Source organism: Castor canadensis, chromosome 18 (assembly GCF_047511655.1).
Source record: "Castor canadensis chromosome 18, mCasCan1.hap1v2, whole genome shotgun sequence".
Lineage (NCBI taxonomy): Eukaryota > Metazoa > Chordata > Mammalia > Rodentia > Castoridae > Castor > Castor canadensis.
In genome coordinates, this window is record NC_133403.1 from 10,677,287 (window position 1) to 10,704,913 (window position 27,627).

The window sequence follows — 27,627 nt, forward strand, 5'->3', positions numbered from 1 at the left end:
AGAATGAAGAAGCCAGGAAGGCTTTATTGAAGAAAATACATTTGAGTCTTAACGTCTGAGTAGGAATTATCTAGGTGAAGAAAGAGCTGAGAAAAAACAGAGATTTGGAGTGTTCTTTCACCCAGAAACAGTTTTACAATGCTAAAGTCCAAAGTATGGAACAGGGGAGAGGCATAGCACGAGATGAGCCAAAGCAGAGGGTCTCATGCTATGTTATCTTCAACTTCTACCTAAACCAATGGATCATTCTGGGAACCATGGTCAAAGGGCTATTTGAAGTTGGGAGGCAGGAAAACTGATTTGGTTGATGTAATCTAGGAGATGATGACTGCAGCAATCAGGATAAATAACATCCATCAGATAAACCACAGTCCAGAAAAAAAATTAGACTAGTGAATGATGCTATCTGAGGGGTTGGGTGTATCCTGATCTAAATATTTCTCTCAGAGCCTTTCCTCTTGCCTGATGTTTCACCATCAGAGTTCTTCCTACAGGATCTTTAAGAGTCCCCTACTAAATAAAATGGAGTTCCTCAGTGCATTTTAGATCAGCTAACACTGGCAGATTATGAAAGTTTACTGGTATAGTTAATGATAATGCACTGTGTAATTCAAAACAGCTAAAAGAGAGCATTTCAAATGTTTTAACCACGATAACCATGATAAATTCATGAGGTGATGGATATGCTTTGATCGTTCCATAATATATATGTATTGAAGCATCACAATGTACCTCATAAATATATACACTTATTTGTTGTCAATTTAAAATAAAACCTTAAAGCTGGGTGTGGTGCTGCATGCAATCCAAGCATTCAGGTGGCTGATGGAGGAGAATAATGAGTTTGAGGCCAGCCTGCTTACATAGTGGGTATGAGGCCAACACAGGCTATGTAGCAAGACTCTGTATCGAAACAAAACAAAACAAAACCAAAACAAACCAACCTTTAAAAGTAAATTTAAAAAAGAAATTTTACTGGGGAACAAAAAAGGTCTTAAGGGCCAGGCTGGTGGTATACTCATGTAATCTCAGCCATCCAGAAGGCAGACACAGGAGGATTGTGAGTTCAAGGCCAGCCAGGCAAAGGTTGTGAGATGCTCTAAAACAAAATAAATACAATAAAAAAGAGCTTGGGTCATGGCTCAAGTGGTAAAGCACTTGCCTAGCATGCACAAAGCCCTGACAGCAATCCCCAGTATTGCTAAAAAAAGAAATAGAAACAAAAAATCTTACAGGGATGAGTGGAGCTAGCCATGAGAGAAGAAAGGCATCCAAAATAAAAACAATGAACAAATAGTTCATACTGCTATAAGGAAACAAAGAAACTCATATATCACAATTTTGGTTGGGCTGGTCTTTCTCTGTCACGGTGTCAATTTTCAGTAAATTTAGGTGCTCTATTCCAAAACTCTTTCCTGTAAGACACTTAAATGTATGTAAGGACAATAATAATAACCATAAACCCTAGCAAAAAACTATGACTTCTGAGCTAAGGAACAAGGTAACCCAGAAATTGGGGGTTGAAAAAGTTGCTTAAAAATTACATCACCTCAAATCTTTTTCACACGACTACAGGTGAAATATTGCCTCTTGCAGTTTCATTTCCAGTAAATGTCATGTTTCATTTGTAAATCTGACAAATACCAAACCCCCATTACCTCATGGCATTACTGGGAGAATCACAGACAGTACACAGTCATTGTGTGCTATAAAGTACTTAATAAGGGCATGCAGCCCCTCTGGCTCACAGAAGAAAAGGGGACAGATGTTACAGCCCTTTAATGGGTTGCTCACCAGTGGTCATCATAAAATTTTAGACCTTCAAATGCAAATGAGAAAAACCCACAGGACCTTAATGTACATTGTGAATTTAAAAGTAATACCTAGGGGGCTGGAAGTGTGGCTCAAGTGATAGAGTGCCTGCCTAGCAAGCGGAAGGCCCTGAGTTCAGATCCCTAGTACTGCCTCCAAAAGACTGACTAAATAAATAAATAAATAAATAAAAGTGAACACCTGGATGGGGATATAGCTCAGTGGTGCAGTGCTTGCATGGCATGCACAAAGCCTTAGGTTCGGTCCCCAGCACAAGAAAACAACAACAGGGCTGGGGGTAGAGCACCTGCCTAGCAAGCAGGAGGCCCTAAGTTCAACCCCCAGTAACGGCCAAAGACAGTAACAACAACAAAAAGCAACACCTAAAATCAGACACTAAGACTTTTTTTTTTTTTTTTTTAACAAATGAGCTTCCTCCACAGAACCGGCCTCTATAATGAAACACTCTGTCACAAATAAGCATATAAACAGAGGGAATTATATATGACTAGATTATTAGAATCATATTTTGTAATAATTAGGCAAAGCCTTAAGCCTTCTATATACTGTCTTCCCAGGCCGCCCCAGCCCTGACTGTCTTACAACAGAAAACCTGAAGTTATTGTAGAACTTAGACTGAACCACAAATTTCCAGTTCCTGCTCTAAGGGATAATTTATTTTAAAAAGTTTCTAAAATAAAGAAAAGCATAGGAAGTAGCAAACATCCAGTTTTTAAAAGGTTAATATTGTTGTAAGCTTCAACTCTCTTTTTAAAAAAGACTATAAGACATAATGTATCTGGATTGGAGGTGTGGCTCAGCCATAGAGTGCCTGTTTTACAAGCATGAAGTCCTGAGTTCAAACCCCAGTCCAACCAAAAAAAATCACCTATCAGCTACATGCATGTAGCGCCAGCTCCTCAGGATGCTGAGGCAGCAGGATCATTTGATTCCATGAGTTTGACACCAGCCTGGGTATCATAGGGGAGGGGAGGGGAGGGAAGAGAGAATCAACACATTATATATCAGCAGATGATCCCATTCCTCTACCTGTCTCCCTGGAAGTAATCACCATATTGATGTTGCATGTTTCTTAGCCTCTGTACCCATTTTTTTTTTTTTTTATTAAACCACACAAAGTTGTCACAGAAAGAGTTGATTTTTTTTTGTTTGTTTTTTGAGTACTGGGGATAGAACTCAGGGCCTCAAGCTATTACTTGAGCCATACTCCTAGTCCATTTTGCTTTTAGTTTGTTTTTCAGACAGGGTCTCATGCTAGTTTTGTCCAGGCAGGTTTAAACCATGATCCTCCTTTTTCTACCTCTCAAGAGGTGGGGAACACAGGTGTATGCTACCATGCCCAGCTTGTTTTTGAGATAGGGTCTTGCCAACTTGTACCTTGGCTGGCCTCAAACTTGAGATCTTCTGCCTCTGCCTCTAGAGTAGCTGGAATTATAGGTGTTATTTCCATACCTGGCTCAACAGCTATTCTTCAAAACAAGGAAGAATCTCTCACTGTGTGTGCTTGTACACAGTTTTAACTTTTGGGGTTTGGCTGGGAATTTCAGAAAGCAACTCTACAGTCTTTTAAAAATGATTATCTTTTTAATGGCAGAAGAATCTAGTGAAGTATGTTGTTACCATACAAAGGGACAATAAAATGGGCAACACAAAAATTTTAATACAACTTTTGTATGCTCTTCAAGTTAGTGTTCTATAACTAAGAAACACTGGTTTATAATGACTTAGTATGAATGAACTGACACTAAGCAATAAGAAAAGATGGATTATCTAATTTAATAATAACAGTTTTTACTCCTGCTTCAAGGTCTAGCTCAAATGTTACCACCTTAATAACTTTCTCCTTAACCCCATCAAAATTAATTTCTTCAACAATCATTTGTTGAATAAGTGTCAAAGTCCTATACATACAAAAGCATCCCAGTTCTGGATAATCACACAATAGTGTCTGTTGAGTGTATTAAGAGAGGTATCTATAAAAGGATGATGGAACTTAACTTTCTGGGGCTATTAGAGAAGACTTTACACAGGAGATGATGTTTCAACTGCAACTTAAGAGGGTAAGTAGGAGTTCACAACATGAAAGATGCAGGCAATTACAGGTAAGGGAGGGGATAATACTTTTAGACAATTAAGCATTGGAGAGAGACAAGTTAGAAGGCTGGCAACAGTCCAAGCAAAGATGACATGATTGTAGGCATGAGTTTGGAGGGAGAATGATTTGAGAAAAATCCAGAAAAATTTAACCGAATTTGATATCTGATAGTATGGAAGAAAGAACATGGTAGACTTTCAGATAACATACAGAGGTTTAACATATGAGTGGATTCTGACACCATTACTGAAAAAAGGAATTCAGTACAGAAGACAGAAGCAGACCTAAGAAAGGAAGTTCAAGTTCAGTTTGAGGCATTTTGATTTGGCAATCAAGTCTCTTCCAGGAGGCCTTCAGTGACTTCCCTTGCAAGGCTAGAAATCACCTCTTCCTCTTGTTACCAATCAACCCAGGGTTCTTTTGCTCAATTCAAGACAGAAATCATGATGAAACAAATACCTTCCAGGCTTATTGGGGCTTATGCTAAAACATAAAGGAGACAGCACTGGCATTCCCAGTCTACCTGGCTCCCTGAGGGAATTAAGAGGAAAGTTCATACAGTCTGAGATGCTCACTATTGCTGATACAGTCTAACCACTGTTGTGGTCAGAATAGAACATTCTGTGTTGTAAGCTTCAAAGGAAGCAAGAGACCAAATAGGGCTATCTCGACATGCATATTCTGCAAAAACCATCTTCTCTTCAAAGATGGAACTATCAAGCCTTTCCTCTTCCAGCCTGAGAAATTCTATCCTCCTTAATCTCACAGAATCACAGGTTTCTATCTTAAATAGCTGCTTTCTGCTCATTAGGAGTATTATCCCTGTGGTTCCCTGAGGCATAAAAATCTCTCTCTCACTGCCATAATGACCTATATGAGCCCAGTTGTGCCCCAAAAGATACCCCAAAGAAGAGGGAACAAAGGTAGGATAGACCTCACCACATCCCAAATACAAGTGGTTATACCATTGCCTTGTCTGAAGGCATATTGCCATTTTTTCCTAGTTACACATATTCTTGAACAGGTATTCTTTGGGTGTACAAGCCCAGTGAGAAACCTTTTAATTAGAGAGTTTCCCAGCTCAGAGTTGCCACACAGTTCCAGACACAGTGCTTGTAATTCCAGCTACTTGGGAAGCAGATATCGGGAGGATATAGATTTGAGGTCAGCCCGGGATAAAAGTTAGCAAGACTACATTTCAACAAATAAGCCAGGTGTTATATACACATCTGTAATCTCAGCTACACAAGAGGTAAAGGTAGGAAGATCAAAGTCCAAGGCCAGCCCCTGACAAAAATTCGAGACTCTTTCTGAAGAACAGCTAAAGCAAAAAAAGGTCTGGGAGCATTGCTCGAGTGGTAGAGCACCTGACTAGCAAATGTGAGGCCCTGTGTTCAAACCCTACACTGCCAAAAAAAAAAAAAAAAAAAAAAGAGTAGACAGAGAGGTCCTTCTCTTAGTGACAGATCTCTAGATCCTGTGGCCATATTGGAGACTCCTGGAGACAGCTAGATGAGAACAGACTCCTTTATCTTCCAGGACGGTGTTCTTTCAGCTTTTTATCCTTGTCTATCTCTTCCTCCAAAAAGCTCTCAGCTTCTACCTGCTTCTAGTTACTTTCCTATCATCCAATCTATAAACTGGTTTCATCAATCTCTCAGTGCCTGGGCTTCTTTGACCTCTCTCTTACATAACTGGCACTGTATCCTCCTTCTGTGCTCTAAATGCAGATTGTTCTTCAAGGTTTGTTCCTAGCCTGCTTTTAATTCCATTCTTTCTTTTAGGGATCTAAACTTCAGATCTCCTATCACCCCCATGTGCACAGTAGGACAATGCTAACCTCTTTTGAACTCTAGGCCATTTCACAACAATTTGTGGGCAAGTCTACCTGTACTTTAAGTGTTTAACTCATAGCTTTTTCCTTTGCATATACCCAAAACTAATTCCACTCATTTCCTTTAATGGAACTGTCATTCTCCCATTTGTCTATGCCTCAGACCTTTATGTTGTTTTCAGTTATTTCTTTCACCTGAAGCCCAAGCTAAGCATCCCATCTGCAATTCTTCTCATATTCATCCTTTCTATTTCCAGTAACCTACAAGGCAGCTTAGGACCTTGATGTCTCTGGCTTACTCAGAGGCTACTGGCTAGAGATTTAGGGGTATTTTTGAAACAAAAGCCTGGCTTACTCCCAGAGATTCTTTTTGTGGGTGTGTGGTACTGGGTTTGAACGCAGAGCCTTGTGCTTGGTAGGCAGGTAATCTATCACTTGAGCCATATCCCCAAGCTTTTTTTTGGTTTAGTTATTTTTAAGTAGGGTCTTGCTTTTGCCCAGGGCTGGCCTCAGACTTCCATCCTCTTGTGTATGACTGCCTGCGTAATTGGGATCAAAGGTGTGCCCTACCAAGATTGTAATGGGGCCTTGAACTATGATCCTCCCAATCTCTGCCTCTAGAGTAGATATTCTGTTTTAATTGGCATGACAGTGTATGGGAGTCTAGGCACAGGTTTTTATTCATTGTTGGTGTTGGTGTCTTTTACTTTCAGGTGATTTAAACATAGAATACAGTTTAGGCCGAGAACCACTGCTAGCTTACTTATATCAAATTCACTCAGTTTTGCTCTTTTCCAATGACAATTATTTCTCTACTTTGGACTACCATGAATCCACTGTATTTTGACAAATTTGTTCAACTTTGTTAGTTATAAATGAACTTGAATCTTTTGTTCAATCCTCTCATCTCTCAGTCAACCTTCCTTTCTGTCCAGCAATTTACCACATGTACTTTACATAGGCAGCTAGATCATGACATCAGGAAGTAATCTTTCTAAACCTAGATTTTTTATCCCTAAAGTAAGAAAACTAGGTTAGATATACTGTAAGTTTCCTACTACATGAAAATTATGATCTTAACAAAATAAGCTCCCAGATTTTTGGTGAATGATTCTTCCAGGATACTTTACCTAAGTACCCAATTAAAATCAGTTCTAAATTCTCTGATTTTATCTTTTTAATAATAAATTTAGAATTTATTAAATACAATTAGAGGGTTACAGTTCCTGATAGAGATTGTATCAATTTATCATTTTATATTAGGATCTTCAGAAAGGAACACAGCAGCCCCAGATTCCTTGAATTTAGCCAGCAAGACTAATGTCAGACGTCTATCCCACACAACTATAAGATAATGAATTTGTGCTCATTAAACTGCAGTGTGGCTATTTGCTGCATCAGAAACAGAAAACTAATACTGACACCATGATATAATAGATGTGATGTCAGAACACCAAGCGGAAATTTTAAAGTAGATGACCTAGAACATATTACATAGCTTTGAAACCCATAGGAAGATAGAAAAAGATCATGAACGTGGAAACAGATTATTTTGTGAGGAGGTTTCCTTTGGGCAGAGCTTGGCAGTGAACTTGAGTCCGCCCTTTCCCTGCCCCTGCACTTCATTAGTTGGAGAGGATTTGAGAGCTTCATTGTCCTCGAGTTTAGGGACAAAAGCACTGAATGTACCAGGTGCTGGTGACTCACACCTGTAATCCTAGCTACTCAGGAGACATTGATCAGGAGGATCGAGGTTCAAAGCCAACCTGGGCAAATATTCACAAGACCCTATCTCGAACAACTCTTCACAAAAATAGGGCTGGGGAAGGCCCTGTGTTCAAGCCCCAGTACCACAAAAAAAAAAAAAAAAAGTACTGAATGTAACTGTTGCATAGGGAACCCAAATGTCAAGAGAGATGAGCCAGTCATCTTTAGTTTCAGAGAATGAAGCTGCATTAGGACCAGTCTGTCCTCCCAGAATTGGTCAGTGCAGAATGAACAGGCCATTCCATGAGACAGGTGTTTTTGGCTCCTGCCTCTGGGAAGAAGAGGAGGGTAAACCTTTAATCCCAGCATTTGGCATGCAGAGGCAGAGGATCATGACTTCAAGGAGTATGATCTGAGAAACCAGAAAGTCACTGGGGTAGGGGATGGAGTCTATCAGTCAGGGCGCAGACAAGCCAGGTCTTCCCCTGAACTGGCTGCAGAGTAGGAGAGGGAGGCAAGGGTGGGGGGGGTGGGACGGGACATGGGGGTGCAATCCTCAGCCTGGGTCAGGCCCTGCTCCTTGGTAGCCATGGTGAGTAGCGCATCCTTTCTCTCTCTCTGATGGTTTTTGTTGTTAGAATTATTACCATAACTAGTATATTATCTGTAACCCACCCTGTGAATATATCTATAAACACAAAAAGATAGGACACTATCTTTCTCTCTTAGTTGTCCACATATGACTTTTTTTTTTTGGTGGTACTGGGGTTTGAACTCAGGGCTTCATGCTTGCTAGGCAGGTGCTCTGCTGCTTGAACCATACCTCTAGCCCTTATGACTTTCCTTTCATTCCATCATTTGTCTTTGGTTATATTTTGCTGTTGGGTATTCAAAACTGACTAGGTAGTTCCTATGTGACTAGGTAGTTCCTATGTTGGAGAAAATTTAGACTTTTTCCTTCTGACTGTTAAGATAAGTCAAGGCTTCTCAGGGTTTAGTTTTAGGATCTTAGGAGGAGCTTCTTGGTTCCTTCAGTGTCTTCCCTCTATCAGTTGTCCTATCTGCTGGGATTCTTCAGGGTCTCACTGAGTATGTGGTTTCTCTTAGGAGGACTGGTAATATTCCCCTCTCCAATAGTCCCCTTTGCAGAATGTGTACTGCTTTTCTCCCAGTCGCTAAGAACCTCACAGTCCCCAACTGGGGAGATCAGGTGAATCATCAGTTGCTGGACCTTTTAAGAAGAGTCCTGTCATCCCCACTGTCCTGGTTGACTTTGGAGGGTGAAGGCCAAAATACCAGCCATCTCAGTCCTTTTATTCTCCTTGGCTTTGGCCTCAAAAATCTCAGTTGTTGATTACCCAGAAGTCCTTTTCTTTTCCACCAGTCTTGAGGTGGGAATTGTGGGTTTTAATTTGAACTTTTGTGATTTTCTCCCAATACTGTGGGCACTAGTGTATATTATTAAGTTCAATCCTGTCTGTACAAAGGCTTAGAATAGTCATGGTTAGATTTTTGAGGGGAATTGATAATACCTAATCCTCACTTCTTCAGGCCATTGCTTAGGACTCAAGTAACACCTTGCTCTCCAGCTGCAATGGTTCTATCACCTTGCAACTCAACTAATGCTGCTCCTAGTGATTTATGCTGATTTTCTCCTCCTTTCCTCTAAAGTTCTAGCATCCATCAAGTAAGCAAATCTTGCCCACCTTCTCTTCCTGTATTGAATAATCATCCCCAGGAGATGTTCTTCATCGACCAACATCTAACCAGGCCTGCCTCCGCCTGTCATTGTCCCACCTGACTCACCCTTGAATTTGCCTTCCTTAGGAAAAATGGTTCTCAAAGTGGGGACCCTGGGCATCACCTGGGAATTGGTTCCTAATCTGTGCTCTCCTTTTCCTTTTGGGAGGGCACTGTTTTTGTCTTGAGGCACCTCCCAAAGTGATGAGATCACTCTGCATTTCTAGCAGTTTAGCCCTCCAGGTGATTCTGGTGACTGCTCAAGTGTAAGAATGCTACCTGTGAGTGTCAGATGCTGATTGATTTGATCTGGGGTCACGTTCAAGCACCAGCATGTTGAAACTCTCCTCAGGTAAATCTAAGGTGTAGCCAGAGCTACATTGCTATTCTGGTGAAGAAACAGCTAAGAGATAGCCCCCTTTCCTAATGCAGAGTCTAATTTCCCTTGCATAACCTTCCTAGTGTAAATATAATAAATTTTCCTAATTATAGCCAGTTAATTACACATAAATTTCCTTTTATAATGTCTTTTTACAAGCCTTCTGCAACTTACTTAAAGGAAGTTATAAGTTCCTCTATAACTCCTTTAAATCTATAGTTTTGTCCTATCTTTTCTCCCATTTTGGAAAAATTGGGCCATTTTATTTTAGGACAAAAATCTTACTCTACTATAAAGTCCTTTGTCATTCCAAATATTTTCTTTATTTTAACCTTTCTTGCCAAAAATATATCCCCATACATTTATATCCTTTTTTTTGCCTTATTTTCTGCTTTGCCCTGCCCTGTTTCTCTCTTAGATTGACAAAATCTCTTAGATTTTGTCTTACAAAACCTTTTTTCCTTTTTATTTTATTTTATTTTATTTTTTGGCAGTTCTGGGGTTTGAACTCAGGGTCTGGCACTTACTAGGCAGGCACTCTACCACTTAAGCCACACTTGCAGTCCTTTTTGATTTTAAATATTTATTGGATAGGATCTTGCTTTTTCCCCACAGAGCCCAGCCTCAGACCATGGTCCTCCTACCTACTGCCTCACAGGTAGTTAGAATGACAGGTAAAATCCACCTCACCCAGCAGTTTTATTGAGATGAGGTCCACAAACTTTTTCCCTGGCTGACCTCAAACTATGATTTTTCTGATCTCTGCCTCCCAAGTAGCTGGGATTACAGGAAAGAGCCACCATGCCTGGCGCTTACAAAATCTTTGAATTTAGACCAATTACTCCTTTTCCAATAAGATAATTAGAATTTTTATTTTAGCAGTATTGAACTCAGGCCTTTGTGCTTGTTAGGCTGGTGTTCCACTGCTTGAGCTACACCTCTAGCCCTGTTTGCGCTGGTTATTTTGGAGATAGGGTCTCACATTTTCCTGGACTGTGATCCTCCTATTTTATGCTCCCCATCTGTAGCTGGGATGCTAGGTATGTGCCACCATGCCCGGCTTCACAAACTCTTTTGCCCAGGATTGGCCTGGAGCCTCCATCCTCCCAATCTCCATCTCCCAATCTCCATCTCCCAAGTAGCTAGGATTAGAGCCATGAGCCACCAGCACCCAGCTAAGTAATTAGAATTTTAATTCTTGGTAATCTTACTTTGTAGCAAAGACTCAAGAAGGAAATAATCCCAAACTGTTTTTCTATGTATATCAACTCTCTATGAAACACATTTATTATATGCAAATATTGTCTTTTTGCAGATTTAAAAAGCTAAGAGTACTTGAATGTGTATTTATCAATTATGTTTCTGTATTTTAACTTCTGTTAAATTATTATAAATATTTATCCCATTTTATTTACCCATTTTCTGAGTTGCACATACAAATTTGGAGGCAGTAAAGACAGCCTAGGTAGCTATTTTTTACAGCATGTGTTTGTTAGGCAATGTTTATTTAAGCAAGAGCTCTGTAAATTCAGAACATGGATATTGTGTTAATCAGAAGATGGAGCTGCTTATTATGAAACCAGTATTAAACAAATCTTGTCTACCTAAAATTTTCCAAGTAAACCTTGAAAAGCAATTGTGCTTGGTGTTGTGGTGCACACCTCTTATCCCAACATTCAGGAGGCAGAGGCAAAAGGACCTTGCCTCACAAAACCAAAAAAATTTGTTTTCAAAAGCACTTGGGCTCATGTTTTTTAATTCATCAGCACTCATTTATTTCTAAGTCCATTTTGATACCACGTAAGCACACATATGTGTAAGTACACACATAGATATAACGTACAATATACGCAAGATATTTTACAGAGTTCATCGTTTGCCAGATTTTAAAAAATTTCTTTCTTTACATTATCTTTTTCTTTTTTTTTTTTTTTTTGGTGGAACTTGAATTTGAACTCAGGGCTTTGTGCTTGCCAAGCAGGTGCTCTACCAGTTGAGCCACACCCCAGCCCTTACATTATCAATCTGATAATTTCCTCCATAACCCTAAGCAATCTTTAATCTTTGAATTTCCAAAGGCATGACTCTTAGTTCAAACTAAGACATGGAACCTAACCACCTTTCCGAAGGGTGTAAGACCTAGTTAAAGCAAAAAGGTCAAAAGGTCAGTCTTGTTATATTGATTTAAGTTCCACACCTTAAAGGCTAATCAGCAGAGAGGAGGAAAGCCTTGCAAATATGAATTATCTAGTTGATAAACCTATCTAATATAACTTATTTTCTCATCAGATGCAGCCCTTCAATGAGTAGGGAAAAGAGCACTTTCTATGCCCATCCAAACTGGGAAAGCATCCTCTGAACTTTCCAAAGCCTACCATTCATTTTTACTTTATACAGGTCTCAAAGATGCCATTTAGCTCATTAATAAGTGAACTAGTAGGATGTAGGATGTTACAATCAGATGCAAAACTAGTCAACATCCACAGTGTAATTACCAGCTGCCTCTCTACTACACAAAATTCATTTGTATTTTTTCATTATTATCATCATTAATTACTATCATTATTCATTACTATCAGTTTTCCACAAACAGAAGTTACAAGAAAGCTCAAAGGCAATGAAAGGTGCACAAATAGGATGTTCTAGACAAGACATACAATACCCTCCTACACACAAACACCATTTCAAAGTCTTTCCTGCCAGAACATATGCCTTCCAGGTTAATGCCCTTTCCTGTGACAGCCATGGTTTATGTCTTTCCCAATAAGCCCAAGGAAGCTTCTTCAGACTAGTTTTTACTGCTCTAGGAAACAACCATCTAGCTAACCAGATGAAGTTTACTCTTCCCAGCCACAAAGAGCTTCTTCTAACCCATTTACCTATCATACAAGTGCTTTCAGGTGAGTCTGGAAATGCCTATCGAGCCCAAGATGAGGTAAGCAGATCTAGTTTTTATGTCTCAGAAGGGAGCGAAGAGCAGCTACCTTAAAGTCCCCTTCTGTTATTTCTCTAGACAGGTGTTTCTCTGTAACAATAGATTTTAGGATTCCATCTAAAGGCTGGAAGACAGTAACTGTTCCTGAAGAGACATTGCTGAGCTTGAGGACCTCTAAACCAATTTATTTTGAGAAGCTTGGTGTTTTCAGTCCTTTTCTCCACCTTCCAACTGTGGTTTGAGTTGTCAACCTGCCTTCTCCTAAGCCATCTTATCATCCTCTGCAGCAATTATTTTCCCAGTTTACCTGGGAAAGGTAAACTCCAGTGTCCCCACTATTTTTAAGTATAAGATCAAATCATCTGCAAATAGGGATAATTTGACTTCTTCCTTTCCTGTTTGTATTCCTTTATTTCTTTCTCTTGTTATATTGCTCCGGCTAAGAATGTAAGCACAATATTGAATAAGAGTGGAAAGAGTGGATACTCCGCTGTTTGTAATTAACAAAGAAATATGCAAGTAAGAGGGGAAAAGGTATAACAAGGAAAATAAGAAATACAAAACAGGAGCATGCCAGATTCAGAATTTCCAAAAGAGATCCTATAGGGACTACTGGAGAGGTCCAACCTGGGTAGCCTGGCGTGGTGGCTCAAGCCTGTAACTCTAGCTACTTGGGAGGCAGAGATCTGAAGGATCATGATTCAAGGCCAGCTGGAGCAAAAAGCTCACAAGACACCACCTCATTCAATGGCTGGTTGTGGTGGTATTTGCCTATCATCCCAGCTACACAGGGAAACTCAAATAGCATTGCATTCCATGCTGGCCCCAGAATGAAGCAAGACCCTGTTTGAAAAATACCTAAAGCAAACAAAAAACAAGAGGGGCAGAGTGGCTCAAGTTGTACAGTGCCTGCATAGCAAGTGCAAGGCCTTGAGTTCAAACCCCCAGTCCTGCCAAAATAAAATATCAGAGTGATCTGGCCAAGAGCAGTCATGTTCTCAATCTGCCATCCCTGCTTCTCCTCAAAGATGGAAAACTCAGGCCTTTCCCATTTTTTCTCAGTTTGTGCTCCATAGCATATGTATAGCTTTTTATATCACATTATTAAAATCTGCTCCATTTATAAATATAGTAGGTATCTTTGTTAGATTGGTTTAGGACTCCTGAGGGGTCCTGGAAATCATGGAAGAAAAAGTTCCTTATATAAAATGGTGAAGTATTTACATATGAGCTATATACATCAACTTATTTATTTATTTATTGCAGTACTGGAGATTGAACCCAGGGCCCTTCACATGATAGGCAAGCAATGTACCTCTTGTGTCATGTCCCCAGCCCCCTGCAATGTACTTCAACTCATCTCTAGATTACTTATAATACCTAATGCAATATGAACGCTATAAACATAGTTGTTACATTGTATTGCTTAGGGAATAATGACAAGAAAAAATTCTAGCCAGACGTGGGCGTCTATGCCTGTAATCCCAGCTATTCAATCCCAGCAGAGACGTGGGAGGATCACCCTCTATGCCAACCTGGGCAAAAAAGTTAGCAAGACGTCACCTCAACTCTGTTCTCCCAGCTAAGCAGCAGACATAGGTAAGATCAAGGTCCAAGACTGACCCCTGGGCAAAAATACCAGACCCCATCAGAAAAATAACTAAAGTAGAAAGGGCTGGAGGTGTAGCATAAGTGGTAGAACAAGTGGAAGGCCCTGAGTTCAAACTCTGTACTGCCCCCCAAAAAATGTTATGTACATATTATGGACACAATTTTTGAGAGGGAGTATTTGCTATCAGAGATTGGTTGAATGTATGGATGCTGAACCTGCAAATATGGAGGGCCAACTGTTTTAAACAAATTTGTCTCTAAATCATGGAGAAAAGATACCTCTTCCCCTTCTTTACATTGCCTTTAAGGCAAAGTGTTAGACACAGGAAACCCTCAGAATTTGCATTCTTGAAAAGGCAGCTCCATCATATAACAAATACTGTAAGCTAACATCAAAACAATGACTACAGGAAATCAATGTGAGTCAATGCCCTGTATAGCTATCCTTATCTCAACCAGCAAAAACCCTTGTTCCTTCCTATTATTGCTTATACTCTCTCTACAACAAAATTAGAAATAAGGGCAAAATAGTTTCTGCTGGGTATTGAGGGGGGGGAGAGGGAGGGGGTGGAGTGGGTGGTAAGGGAGGGGGTGGGGGCAGGGGGGAGAAATGACCCAAGCCTTGTATGCACATATGAATAATAAAAGAAAAATGAAAAAAAAAAAAGAAAAATGCAAATAAAGCAACCAGTAAAGGTGTAGCTCAAGTGATACACTATAATCTTTTCCATGTTAACCATGCATTAAATGAATACACAAATTTAACCTTAAAAAAAAAAAAAAACAATGACTAAAACTTAAATATCTAAAGTTTGTAGTTACATGTGCGTGTGTGTTTAGTGCAGGGCATCAAAGCCTGGGCCTTCAGCATGACAAGCAGGTGTTCCACCACTGAGCTACACCCCCAGCCCTTATCTTACTCTTAAACAACTCTAATAAGGTAGTCATTGCATTCCAGTTTTACAGGTAAAGCAACAGATGTCCAAGTGACTGAGTAACTTTCCTGGGGTCACAAGTTTGAAAGTGGCTGAACCAAGGTTTGGGAAGACTGGTTCCACCACCATGCTGCCTGCCACAGGAAGGCTGGCCTTGCTGTCTCAAATCTCAGTGGGTTGAAAAGAGGTCCTTCCTCTGGCTCCTGAGTGATTAGCACCCTCTGGATCAGAGGCTGTAACAGCAGGAGGGGCTCTCACCTCTACCCTCTGCAAAAAGCCTAACGCAGCCCCCACAAAGTGCTCTCGTTGGCACACTTACTGCAGAGGGCGGAGCTGAAGGTGGTACCAGGGTGCAGAGAGATGCTGCATCCTACAGTACTGACTCCATGAAGGTGCATGAGGGTCACCTGAGCTTTGGATCAAGCCAAGTCCTACTTCCCGAGCCACCGTACACAGCATCCCGGGCCTGGCCCCAGGGAGCTGGGACTCCTCAGACATAAAAGGCCCCGGAAATTATAAGTGCTGCCTCCTGCCCAAGGGACACTAAAACCCATCCCTACTTCCCTCAGCAGTTGGGTCCTGCGAAATGGGTTTGCACAGCTTGCCGTCCCATTCTGTTGAAAGGAGAACAAGGCGGGGCGGGAACCAGTTCCAGCGCGAGCTGAGCGCGCCACCCGGGTGCCGCCAGGACCCGTACCATTTATTTACTCCAGGCCGTGCCCAGATCCCGCTCACCTCTCCAGGGTCCCGCCCGCGCTGCTGGGAGACTCCTGAAGCAAGGGGGAGGACAGCCAAGTCCCCCAGTGCTTCAGCCTCTGAACAAGGCGGGAAGCAGCCGACTCCATTTGCTGCATGCGCCCGAGGCGCGAGGGCTCTGGGCGGATCCGCCGTGGAGGGGGCGTGGCAACAGAGGCACGAAGGGGAAGGGGCGGTACCACCCGCGAGGCTCTGCAGCGCTGATTGGCCGCTCCCCGGGAGGCGTCAGGAAGGGGCGTGTCCGCACGTGAGCTCTCCCCGCCCAGGGCCCCCAGAAGTAGAGTGCAAAGCGCGCGTGCTGGTCTCTCCACCCGCTGCCTCCTCCTCCTCCTCCTCCTCCTGGGGGCAAAGGGCAGGTCGGACATCAGCGCTTGCGGGCTTCAGCTATGGCAGGACCTGAATTGGAGTCACTGGAGCAGTGCTTGGAGAAGCACCTGCCTCTCGCAGATTTGCGGGAGGTGAAGCGCATTCTTTATGGCAAGGAGACCAGGTGGGCAGCACACACCCTGAATTGTGGCGTTCTGGGGCTACCGAAGGTGGATCTGGTAGACCTAGGGAAGGGCTTCAGGGTCTGTAGGCTCTGAGAGGGTAGTGATGAAGTCCTACTTAGCCAGGCAGAGACCATAGGAGGTCTAGTTGTGATGACCCCGGGACCTTTGGGGTTGCAGAATTGCGAGCTTCACAAATCCTGTGCTCACAGATTCTCCTGAACCGGAACCGGAAGGGACATGAAGGGGGTTTCAGTCTCCAGAGCTATTTCATGGTCTCCTCAACACTCATCTCATTTTTAGTGACCAGCTTCGTCCCTAGACTAGGCCTGCCGTCAGGTGTCTGATCTGTTCAGGGCCCTAGCAGGTGTATGTGACTGCTGTGCCCCAGCTCCTTCCTGCGGTGACCTTGTGGCCTGGACTTACAGGCCAGTTGAATCTAATTGGCAAAGCAATCTTCCCCACTGGCTCGCCAGGAGAATTAATTACCATGCACAGTGCAAATGACTTTCTACCCCCAGCAAGTAGTGTCAGTATCGTGGACTTTCTGAAGGCAGTGCATTGCTGGAAACTGGGCATACAGGCTGCAAAACACACTTTGTCTTCCACTCATTTCTTTTCAGACCATTTCTTTTCTGCAGCAACCAGAGAATCTTTTAAAATTGTAAATCATACCCAGTTAATCCTTTGCTTAAAACTCTGAAAGGGATTTCCTGGGTTTTTAGAATGAAATGCAAACTCTTACCCAAGCAGCTCCTGGCTGAGTCTCTTTCCACTTCTTTGTTCATTTGTGGATTCTGGGCCTCCCCTCATCCAGCTACTTACTCTTTCACTTGTGCCACTGACCTTGCCTCAGAAAGCTGATCAGCTCACCCCTAACTGAAGGGTTTGATTAAATCAGTGTTTCCCAATCACTGTGGAGTTCCTGCAAGGGAGGTCAGATCCAATGGTGTTTTCACAGCTAGTAGGTCATAAGGTAAAGTAATTGCTTTGCATTTTATCAGGGAAAAAAACAACAACAAAAACTGCTCTTCACAGCCAGGTGCAGGTGTTGCTTGTCTGTGATCCTAGCTACTCAGCAGGCAGAGATCAGGAGAATCCTGATTTTTAAGCTGGGCCAGGGCTAATAGTTCACAAGACCCTATCTTGAAAACACCCAACACAAAAACGGGCTGGTGGAGTAGCTCAAGTGGTAGAGTGCCTGTAAGCAAGCATTAGGCCCTAAGTTCACCCTAGTACTGCCAAAACAAAAAGCAAAAAATGTTCTTCACACCCAAAAAGGGGCTAGATGACCCTCAAGGCTACTCCCAATGTGCTCTTTTTTTACTTTCCACTGCACCTGTAAAGACTACTCACTTATAAAGGATTTGAAATGAGGCTCCCAAACAAGGTGTTTTAAATTAAGGGGTTTCAAAGGCTAGTTTCTAGAGAAGGGAATTAGTTTAATTAATGTCCTTGGCAAAAGGCAGAGCAAGCTGATGGGTGTCAGGGAGACAGGTAAAGCTGAAGGTTTAGGGAGAGAGAAATAAGTTGCCCACAGAAATGACTGACTAGGAGGGGGCACATTCCTGAGTAGGGCTGAGGTCAGGTCAAAGGCTATCATGCAATCATGCAAGAGGGATTTTGTCAGCATTTGGCGAATGCTAGAGAAAAGCAGGATTAAACAGGAGGTAAAATGCTACCCAACATCTTTTTTTTTTCTTTTATTATTCATATGTGCATACAAGGCTTGGGTCATTTCTCCCCCCTGCCCCCACCCCCTCCCTTACCACCCACTCCTCCCCTTCCCTCTCCACCCTACCCCCTCAATACCCAGCAGAAACTATTTTGCCCTTATTTCTAATTTTGTTGTAGAGAGAGTATAAGCAATAATAGGAAGGAACAAGGGTTTTTGCTGGTTGAGATAAGGATAGCTATACAGGGAGTTGACTCACATTAATTTCCTGTGCGTGTATGTTACCTTCTACGTTAATTCTTTTTGATCTCACCTTTTCTCTAGTTCCTGGTCCCCTTCTCCTATTGGCCTCAGTTGCTTTTAAGGTATCTGCTTTAGTTTCTCTGCATTGAGGGCAACAAACGCTAGCTAGTTTTTTAGGTGTCTTACCTATCCTCACCCCTCCCTTGTGTGCTCTCGCTTTTATCATGTGCTCAAAGTCCAATCCCATTGCTGTGTTTGCCCTTGATCTAATGTCCACATATGAGGGAGAACATACGATTTTTGGTTTTGTGAGCAAGGCTAACCTCACTCAGAATGATGTTCTCCAATTCCATCCATTTATCAGCGAATGATAACATTTCGTTCTTCTTCATGGCTGCATAATATTCCATTGTGTATAAATACCACATTTTCTTAATCCATTAGTCAGTGGTGGGGCATCTTGGCTGTTTCCATAACTTTAGCCAACATCTTTTGACCAGTGACTCATTCTAGGGCTTGGTTGAGCAAGTGGCTCTTCTTTATCTACCCTCTTTTCTTAGTTCTGTTCCACTCACCCTATAGCCCTTCAAGATTTTATTTCTTAAGGTGTAAACCTTTGTACTTGATTAGTCCTTATGATTGGGTGGAATTTAGTTATGAGGATTTCCAACTAAAGATAGAAAATCATTAATTCTTATTCCTTAAAAACTATCCTCCCACTTAAACTTCTGTTTACTCCTGAGAGCCCAAATTGCATATGACCAGCCCTATAAAAGCTTGGTGGGGCTGCAGTCCTCAGTCCATCCTCTGGCCTCCCATTTTGCTCCAAACAAGACCACCTCCTTTCCAGATTACTTGCTATGTGGATCACAGAGACAACATTTAGGAAATGTTTGCTAAGTGACTGAGCTAAATGGGCTTTGTCTGTGGCAGGCAGATGAAATCCCCAGAGAACACTCACTGTCAGTTTTAAGATAGCCAGATCCAAAAAGCATTTATTCATTCCACAAAGAGTTGTTGATTTATTTTTGTCTTGGGCACTAGGAATATTATGATATGTAAATGTGGATCTTGCCCTTGGAAGCGTTTTTGTTTTGTTTTTTTGTTTCTGGTGGTACTGAGAATCAAACCCAGAGCCTTGTGCATGCACCACTGAACTGTACAAGCCCTTGATTTCCATCTTTTGATGGTTGCCTTATACTTTGAGAGATAATGCTTGAAGAACCTAAGAGAATTTAAATGTTTGAGGTTTGAGGAGGTCAGGAAGACTTCCGAGGGGTGCTGTGTTTGAAGCAAAGAAATTCATTTGCAAATAGGAAGGACTTTTGCCCCCCTAAACCAAGGAACGTGCCCATTCATGGACCCCCTGTACGCGTGAGAGAGGTGGTGGTAGAGTGGCGTAGGGATGGCCCTATGAAGGATTCTAGATTGGCCAATGTGGATCTGGAGAGCTCCATAAACTATAGAAATGGAACTTCATCCATACAGTGGTGGAAGCTTTTGAAGAATTTCCCCTGATGGTCAATGTCAAGATTGGTTTAGGAAAGAATAGGTGAAGGATGAGAGGACTAGAAATAAGCACAGTTCCTTGGAGGGGTGGGTAGCAATAGAGGTCCAGAGGTTTCAGGGAGGTGAGTGGATGGGGGGTGGCAGAGGTTCAATCATATCTGGGTTGAACCCACAGGAGACTGGTAGGTTCATCTGGGAGGACCAATCTTAGAGAAGGGCCATGATTTCAACTTTGGACAAATTGAGTTTAGGGTGCTGTTTAGTTCCCAGGGCTGCCATAATTAACAAACTAGACAGCTTAAAACACTAGAAGTATAAGACCAAGGTATCTGCAGGGCTGCCCTTCTAAACTCTCTGAAAGAGAGCCTTCCTTGTTTTTTCTAGCCTTTGGTGACTTCTGGTATTCATTAGCTTATGACAACCAACCTCTGTCTTGGTCTTCTCCTATTGTCCCTTTGTCTTTCCTTTGGGTGTCTTGTAAGAATCCTTGTCATTGTATTTACAGCTAATCTGGATAATCAAGACTACCTTAAGATCCTTACCTTAATAACATTCGTGAAAACTCTTTCTTCAAATAGGGCAACATACAGATACTGGGTGTTATGACATGGACATGGTTTAGCACCCTATAGGTGCCCTTGGGATCTCTGTGGGGAGATATCTAGTGGCTGTTTGCTGTGTGGACGTGGGCCTGGCAGGGAGCTCCCTGAGCTTGAGAGTTTTGCTGGAGGTGTCATTCCAGGTGGAGGAGCAAGTGCAGCATGGGAGAGGCCCAAAGAGAATGGGATGGAGAACCTGGATATTAAGGGGGTCAGAGGAAGCAAAGACTCTGGAGGTGAGGATATGTATTTGGGAGGACTCAAGCATGGTACAGAAAGGAAGGTTCCAATAGTACACAGATGTCTGTAGTTAAGGATATTTCTGGCTTAAGTAGCAAAGGCTGGGACAGTTTTTTTGTTGTTGTTTTGGGTGGTACTGAGGTTTGAACTCTGGGGATCATGCTTGCTAGACAGGTGCTATACCATTTGAGGTACTCCACCAGCCTTTTTCTGTTTGGGGCATTTTCAAGATAGGGTCCTTAGAACTGTTTCCCCGGGCTGACTTTGAACTACGATTCTCCTGATCTCTGACTCCTGAGTAGCTAGGATTATAGGTGTGAGCCATTGGCGCCCGGCTTGGGAGAAGTTGTTAAGATGGTAAGTGGAAGCCAGAGAACAGGAGAATGAGATGGCCATCCAAGGTAAGTGCTGAACTGAGGGAAAATGTATGTGGAAGCTCCCTCGTGCAGGGAGAGCAAGTGAGGTATCTAGAGGAGCATGAATGGAACACTGTCTCTGTTTAGTTTTTTCTGTTTTTTATTGGGAGAGATTCAGTCAGCTTTTGTGGTGAATCTGCTAGAGGGAGGGGTGTCCAAACTATGTAGACATGTGTCACTTAACGATAGGAATGTTCTCATTCTTAGGTGATTTTTTTTTTTTTGATGATGCAAACATCACAGAGTATATTTACACAAACCTATGTGGTATAGGTCAATCACTTGAAGTGTTTTGTTTAGTTTTTGCCATCCAGGGCCCTGTACATGCTAGGCAGGTGATCTACCACTGAACTATACCCAAACACTTCAATATGTCCTCTTCATACAATCAGGTGTAGTACACATGTGATGTATGATGCTGGTATAATATAGTATACTGTTTTGCACCAACCTTTTTTTATAGATAGAAAATATACTCTAAAACAACATTACAAAGTATAGTAAACCCTGACTTTAATTCCCAGTGCCACCAATAAAAGTAAAAGTGAATGTAGAAACCAGTAATATAGTTATCATTATCAAGTATTATGTACTATATATATAATTTGTATGACTGGTATCACAGTAGGTTGATTTACACCAGGATCACCACAAACACCTAAGTAATGTGTTGCACTATGATGTCATGACAGGCATGGTGTCACAAGGTGACAGGATTTTTTCAGCTCCATTATGTTATGGGACCACAGGCTTATATGTAGTCTGTCACTGACAGCATTGTTTTGTGATTCATGACTGTATACTGTCAAGTGAAAACAGATGCAAGGCAAAGAGAAGAAAATGCAGAATACCATTCTTATAACATCTGCATTTTTTTAATAGAAAAACTTTGGGAAGATGTACAAAACATTAAGATAATCCTTTCTCAGGTTTGAGACAGGAGTTTAAAGAGGAACTGATTTTTTGTTTTATACCCCTTCTACTGTTTGCCTTTTTCCCCTCTTCAAGACTATGTTTCTTTTGTAACAAAGTTCTAGTTTAGTAATTTAAAATGATGATGGTAAAGAGCCATTAGAGGAGGAAAGATGAAGGTCTGGAAGTGAGATGTCACTGAGGAAGCAGAAGCTTAGAGCCCTCAGGCCAGCTCTGCCTTGACCAGGGAAGGGAGGAGGACCCAGGAGGGTATTGCAGCCAGGATAGGAAGTGACTTGCTTTTCTCATTGAAGTTGGAGATGAGCCCAGGAGGGGTGGGGTCCTCAGTAGCAGAGTAAGAGGTAGGAGGGACCGAAAGTCAACAATAGGGACCAAGGGAGAGCTGTAGGCAGCATGAGCCCCCTGATCAAAGTTGTAGCTCATTTGCTGGTCTCAGCTCCTTCTTGAGCTGTGGCTGCACAGTGCTTGTCATAGTCCTTTTGTGCTGCTCTAACAAAGTACCATAGATCATGTGGCTTTTCAACCACAGAAATGTATTCTTCACAGTTTGAGAGGCTTCAAAGTCCAAGATCAAGACCATTGCCCATGTCTAGTGTGGGCCTTTTTCCTGGTCCAGAGGTGGTACCTTCTTGCTGTATCTACATATTGTCCAAGGACAAGCAACCTCCTTGAGCCCTTTTATAAGTATACTGATCCCATTCATGAAGGCTCTATCCTCATGACCTAATCATGTCCCTTGGGATTTAGGATTTCAATATGTGATTTGGGGGGTGCACATACATATTGAGTCCATCTCAGGTCCCCACCACATCCCCCCATGCCATATCTTTTGTAGGCACAGCACAGGTTTATTGACCAGGTCTGTACAGGATACCTTTTTGAGTATTGGTTTGTATCTCTAAGATGCAGTGGTACAGGATGTGATGATGGATCACTTTGGATAACAGGAGAGCAGAGAGACTTTAAAGATGGCAACCAAAAAATTCATGAGAATATTGAAGAGTGGTAGAGCCTCAAAGGCAGCTAGCCTAGAGGGTGGAACAGCCTGACTGCCTCACCTTGGGCCTAGGAGAATGAATGTCTGCAGGGAGCTGAAGACAAGCAAGTTCATAGCCTCAAGGCTGGCAGTGGCAGAGGCAGCACTCTCAATAGATGAAGGGTGGGAGGTAGGGGAGATTGTGGAGTACTGATGATGATGATCAGAGGATGTGGGTTATCCTCTGATGAAGAGAGACATCCACCTGGTAAAGGTTACAGCCTGGTTTGCTCTACCTGACATATTCCTGGACTGAGACCATAGGATACTTCCACAGGGCAGTCCAGCTCTAGGGACTACAGGTCTTTGGGAAACAGATACACAAAGCCTTTCTTTTTCTTTTTGTGATTGTCCCACATCCTCAGGTTATAGCTCCTAGAAAGCTGTGTGACTGTGTCCACTGAGGATGACTTGAATAAGGCTGAAGCCCACAAGACAGGCCTTCCACCTGAGGGTGGGAGGACAATCTGAGGCAGTCACAGTGAGGGGAGGCAAGGTGTGGGCACTGCTGCTATTTCTAACCTGCCAGAGGGAAGGGAACCTTGACTCTTTGAAAAGCAGGCTGATTGTCAGGGGCGGAACCAAACTCACAGTTGTCAGGGCTGTCACATGGAAAGTGCCTGGCAGGGGGCGGCGACAGGGGGCTTGGACTGACAGGGCTGTGATTTTGGAAAGAAATGTCTTTAAGAAAGTGATCTAAAGTAGGAGAGAAATATTATTATTAGATAATGGCTGTCAGGTTATTTTTTGATGTGTTCTCAGGGTATTTTGTAATCATCTCACCCTTAGATGGTAAGCCCTTCCTGGCCTGGGGCCATGAACCATGCTTCTGGATTTTACCCCAGCTCTGGATATGCAATAGGTATCAGGAAGTATTTGCTGCCTGACCAATGGTCACTTTGGCAGGAGGTTTTATAAATAAGTCTTTGTTAATAAATCACAAAATTCGGTTGAGCATTTGGACCTTTGGTCTGAACACCTGGACCCCATCAAACCTACCCAGCACTAGGCATGGAACTAGTCCCCCACTGGAAGCAGCAGAGGACAAGTCCCTGGGGATCACCCACCCAAGGCTCAGCTTTGTCAGGGGGAATGGCTGTAGGGCCTTCCTTGTGGTGTCAGTTCTTGGCCTCCATCCAGCCTGTCTCATGAGCCCCATTCTCCACCCTCTTTCTTATCACAGCCCACATTAGACTCTAGGCTCAGCATAGCCCTCTCATTCTAGATCAGAAACACATTTTGGAACCATTTACCTCCTTTCTGTGCTGACCGCAGGAAATTTATTCTCTGCCCAGATTTCAGTAACTCCAAAACACCAACCTCTTGACTAGTTTGGTCACATTACCTCCCTTTGCCTGGTGCAGTCATGCTGCTTTCCTGCTAGTGTCTCCTTGTGACTCTAAGAGAAAGTCCAGACTCAGAACAATGTCCATTCATGCATGACGCAGCTTCTCTATTCCCCAGGCTCCCTGGACCCTGTGACTAGTAGCTTTCCTGGCAGAACATCCCAAGTTCTTCACCTAATAAAGAACTACAAAAAGGAGGAGGGGGATTTTTATTTTATTTTTTGGAGTCCTGAGGATGAATTCAGGACATTGCACCTGCTAAGCCTACAGTTTGCCTCTTAGATACACCCCCAGTCCTGGGAGAGGGGTTTTGTTTTTATTTGAGGGGAAGGGAATTTTAAATGCAACTGACATCATCAGAATCCTCTTTCCTCTTCTTTCTTGTCCATTTAGGGAGCTCAATCTGCCCAGAAAAGCTCTTGAAGCTGCCTCAGAAAAAGACTTTGAACTGCGGGGATATGCATTTGAGGCTGCTGAGGAGCAGCGGAGAGGCCCCCGGATCGTGCGTGTGGGATTAGTTCAGAACAGAATCCCCCTCCCCACGTCTGCCCCTGTGGTAGAACAGGTACAGTCACTTTTAACCATAAATACATAAAGGAGGCGGTGGCTTGACCCCCTCCATTTTTTTTTTTTTTTAAGTGAGGCTAAGGTGCTCATGGCTTCACACTTGCAAAGCGGGCACCCTACTGCTTGAGTACACCTCCAGTTCATTTTGTTCTTGTTATTTTGGAGATGAAGTCTCACAAACTGTTTGCCTAGGATGACCTTAAACCATGATCCTCTTGATCTCAGCCTCCCAAATTTGTAGCATTAGAGGCATAAGCCACTGGCTGCTGGCATTCACCCTTTCTTTTGAACACACTGCAACCCCTGGCTGGCCACTCACTTTGTTTGGCAGTGAGTGTTGGCCCAGGTACTTCAAAGAGTGGTTGAAATGGTTTCGCCCTGTTCTCCCTCCTTCCTTCCAGTCTTCATTTCCAGCTCTTTTTCTTCTGATTCTTATCCTTTCTCTTCCTTCTTCTCACTGCTCACTGATCTTTCCATCTTCCCTTCTACTTCCTCTCCCACTGTTGATCCAAAGTTTCATTTACCAATGGCGGGAGGTAGGGGGGGAAGGGAGGGGGAAATAGAGGGTCCCCTTTTGCTTGGCTCAAGCTCTCTCCATGGGAAGCTGCCTCTCAACCACCTGCCCAAAGGCTGCCTGCCTGCCAGCATACACTGGTCAGGACCATCCTGACCTAAGGGCAGGGGCTCACTATAGCCAGAAGTCTATCAGCAGGTGGTATCCATAGGCTTACTAGGAGGCATTTGCTTATTTCCTTACAGTTACTAAGTAAATTTGACCTTTTTCATTTATTTAAAGAAACATGTTGTCACATACACACTTCTTCACAGCATTCTTCCAACTGCTGATGGAAGCTTTTTCTGCCATCAAGGTTTCCTTAGGATATAGCATACTTTATAATTCTTAGGGATTCTAGAGAAACCTAAGGTCACATGGATTCCATGGCAGTCTGTATCATTCTTGATGTTGGTATTTCCTTTCCTTTTTCTTTTCTCTCTTTACGGATCAAGTCCTGGCCCTAACTATCATGATAGGCAAGTGCTTTATCATTGGCCACTTCCCAGCTTCTTCCCTGGCTTTTGTTTAATTAGAAGATGACTGGGGGCTGAGGGTGTAGTGAAATACTTGCTTGGCATGGGCAAGGCCCTGGGCTTGAGTTCAAGTGTTCCCCCCACCCCGCCCATGTCTGTTTCTCAGTTTACTTTTATCTCTGACTTGTTAGTGAATATGTCCTCTGACATCCCAGATTGTCAGACTGTAGGATCAAGGGATAGTCTTGCCCCTACACTTTGTTTATTGTCAATGCTGAGCAAATGTGTGTTCACATGGTTGACACAGTCAGCATGTCAGCCTCGGAACATACAGCCTTTCAGGGGAAGAGACTGTTGGGTCTGGAGACTTAAGGCAGATGAGTGAGTATCCCATCCCCTCTCCCCATGGAGAGCACTATCATTCTTGCATCCTAAGAGGGAGTTGTAAACCTGCATTTCTGCATCCTAAAGAGGAAATACAGGGTCTGATAGATCTGCCACAGGGCTGATGAGCAAAATGCTCTCAAGATTGTTTCCCCTCCCCCAATAAGGGGCAAAACAAACCAGTTCACCTAAGAAAGCCCGTGAATCCATGGCCAATGAAAAGATCCCACCCTAACCTTTACCCAGAGTTAAAACATCCATAAAAGCCCCAGCCTTCACCTGAGCAGCGAGCTACTGGTTTCCAGGCTCCGCTGCACTTCTCTAGCTGTAGCCTTTCCTTTCTCTCTAACAAATCTCACTTCCTATGCTGGCTTTGCCTAATCATTCAGCCAGTTCATGAGCCAGTTCCCTGGCCTGTGAAGGCAGGGACCCTCGACACCTCACACCGGCACGTAACACGGTGTAGAGCATTGGAAAGAGATTTTTGCTCTCCGGGTTTCCAGCTGCCTTCTTTTAGTGTTTCTTTGAACCAATACTTCTGAATGTCTCCTGGGAATCAGACATTGTGCTGAGGACACAGAAGACAAGAATACTTTCTTCCTGCCTACAAGGAGACTGTGGGCCAGGAGCCCACAGTCTCTGGCTGTGACAGAGAGTGGAGAAAAAGTGGCAGTACAGTGGGAACAGTGCTGCATTAGGAGCACCCAAAGGTCAGCTAAGGAAGTCTGCAGAGGGTTCACGGGGGTAATGAGTGACAGGGATAACATCTCCAGAAATATCAAGAAGGGCTAGGGAAGCACATTCCTAGCCAAGGGCACATATCAATGCATGATGATTTAAAAGAGCCAGAAAGATGAGTTATTGGCAGATGAGATTCACACAGGACAGTGGACATTGCAGGACAAAACAAGCCCAAAGCCTTGAATGCTGGCCCAGGGAGTGTGTCCGTACTAGTATGTGCGTGTGAGAATGTGCACATGCTCAAATGCAGTAAACAGACCATCCTTACTCATGCCTCTCAGCAACCGCACAAGAAAGGTGGTTCTCCATTACCAGCAAAACTGAGTCAGTCTGTGGGAGCCCAGAGCTTGCAGATTTTGGTCTGACAGAACCTCCTAACCCATCATTACCTTTTACCTGGTCAGATGGAGTTTGTTCAATACGGATTGGGGTGAATTCTTAAAAATCATCTCACAATAGAACTAAACAGATTCTAATCCTCAGTCTTTAAATTTTCAGGTTTCTGCCCTCCACAGACGCATAGAAGGCATTGTGGAAGTGGCTGCAATGTGTGGAGTCAACATCATTTGTTTCCAAGAAGCGTGGAGTAAGTCTCT

General features: G+C 42.9%; 1 protein-coding gene and 1 long non-coding RNA gene across 3 annotated transcripts in view; one reads left to right on the forward strand and one right to left on the reverse strand.

Annotated features, from left to right (window-relative positions):
* The window catches only part of LOC141418873 (uncharacterized), a 58,505-nt gene extending 41,297 nt beyond the window's left edge, over positions 1–17,208 (reverse strand). Inside the window, exon 1 of one of the 2 annotated variants that reach the window (XR_012443535.1) lies at positions 17,059–17,208. This is a non-coding gene — a long non-coding RNA (uncharacterized lncRNA). Of the gene's footprint in view, positions 1–15,804; positions 16,141–17,058 lie in introns of those variants that run through there. The other variant, XR_012443534.1, reaches the window with a different exon arrangement.
* Upb1 (beta-ureidopropionase 1) overlaps positions 16,124–27,627 on the forward strand; it is a 33,425-nt gene continuing 21,921 nt past the window's right edge. Inside the window, exons 1-3 of the mRNA XM_020169897.2 lie at positions 16,124–16,315; positions 24,704–24,875; positions 27,530–27,617. Of these exons, the coding sequence (XP_020025486.1) occupies positions 16,212–16,315; positions 24,704–24,875; positions 27,530–27,617 (364 nt within the window). The 5' untranslated portion in view covers positions 16,124–16,211. The remainder of the gene's footprint in view (positions 16,316–24,703; positions 24,876–27,529; positions 27,618–27,627) is intronic.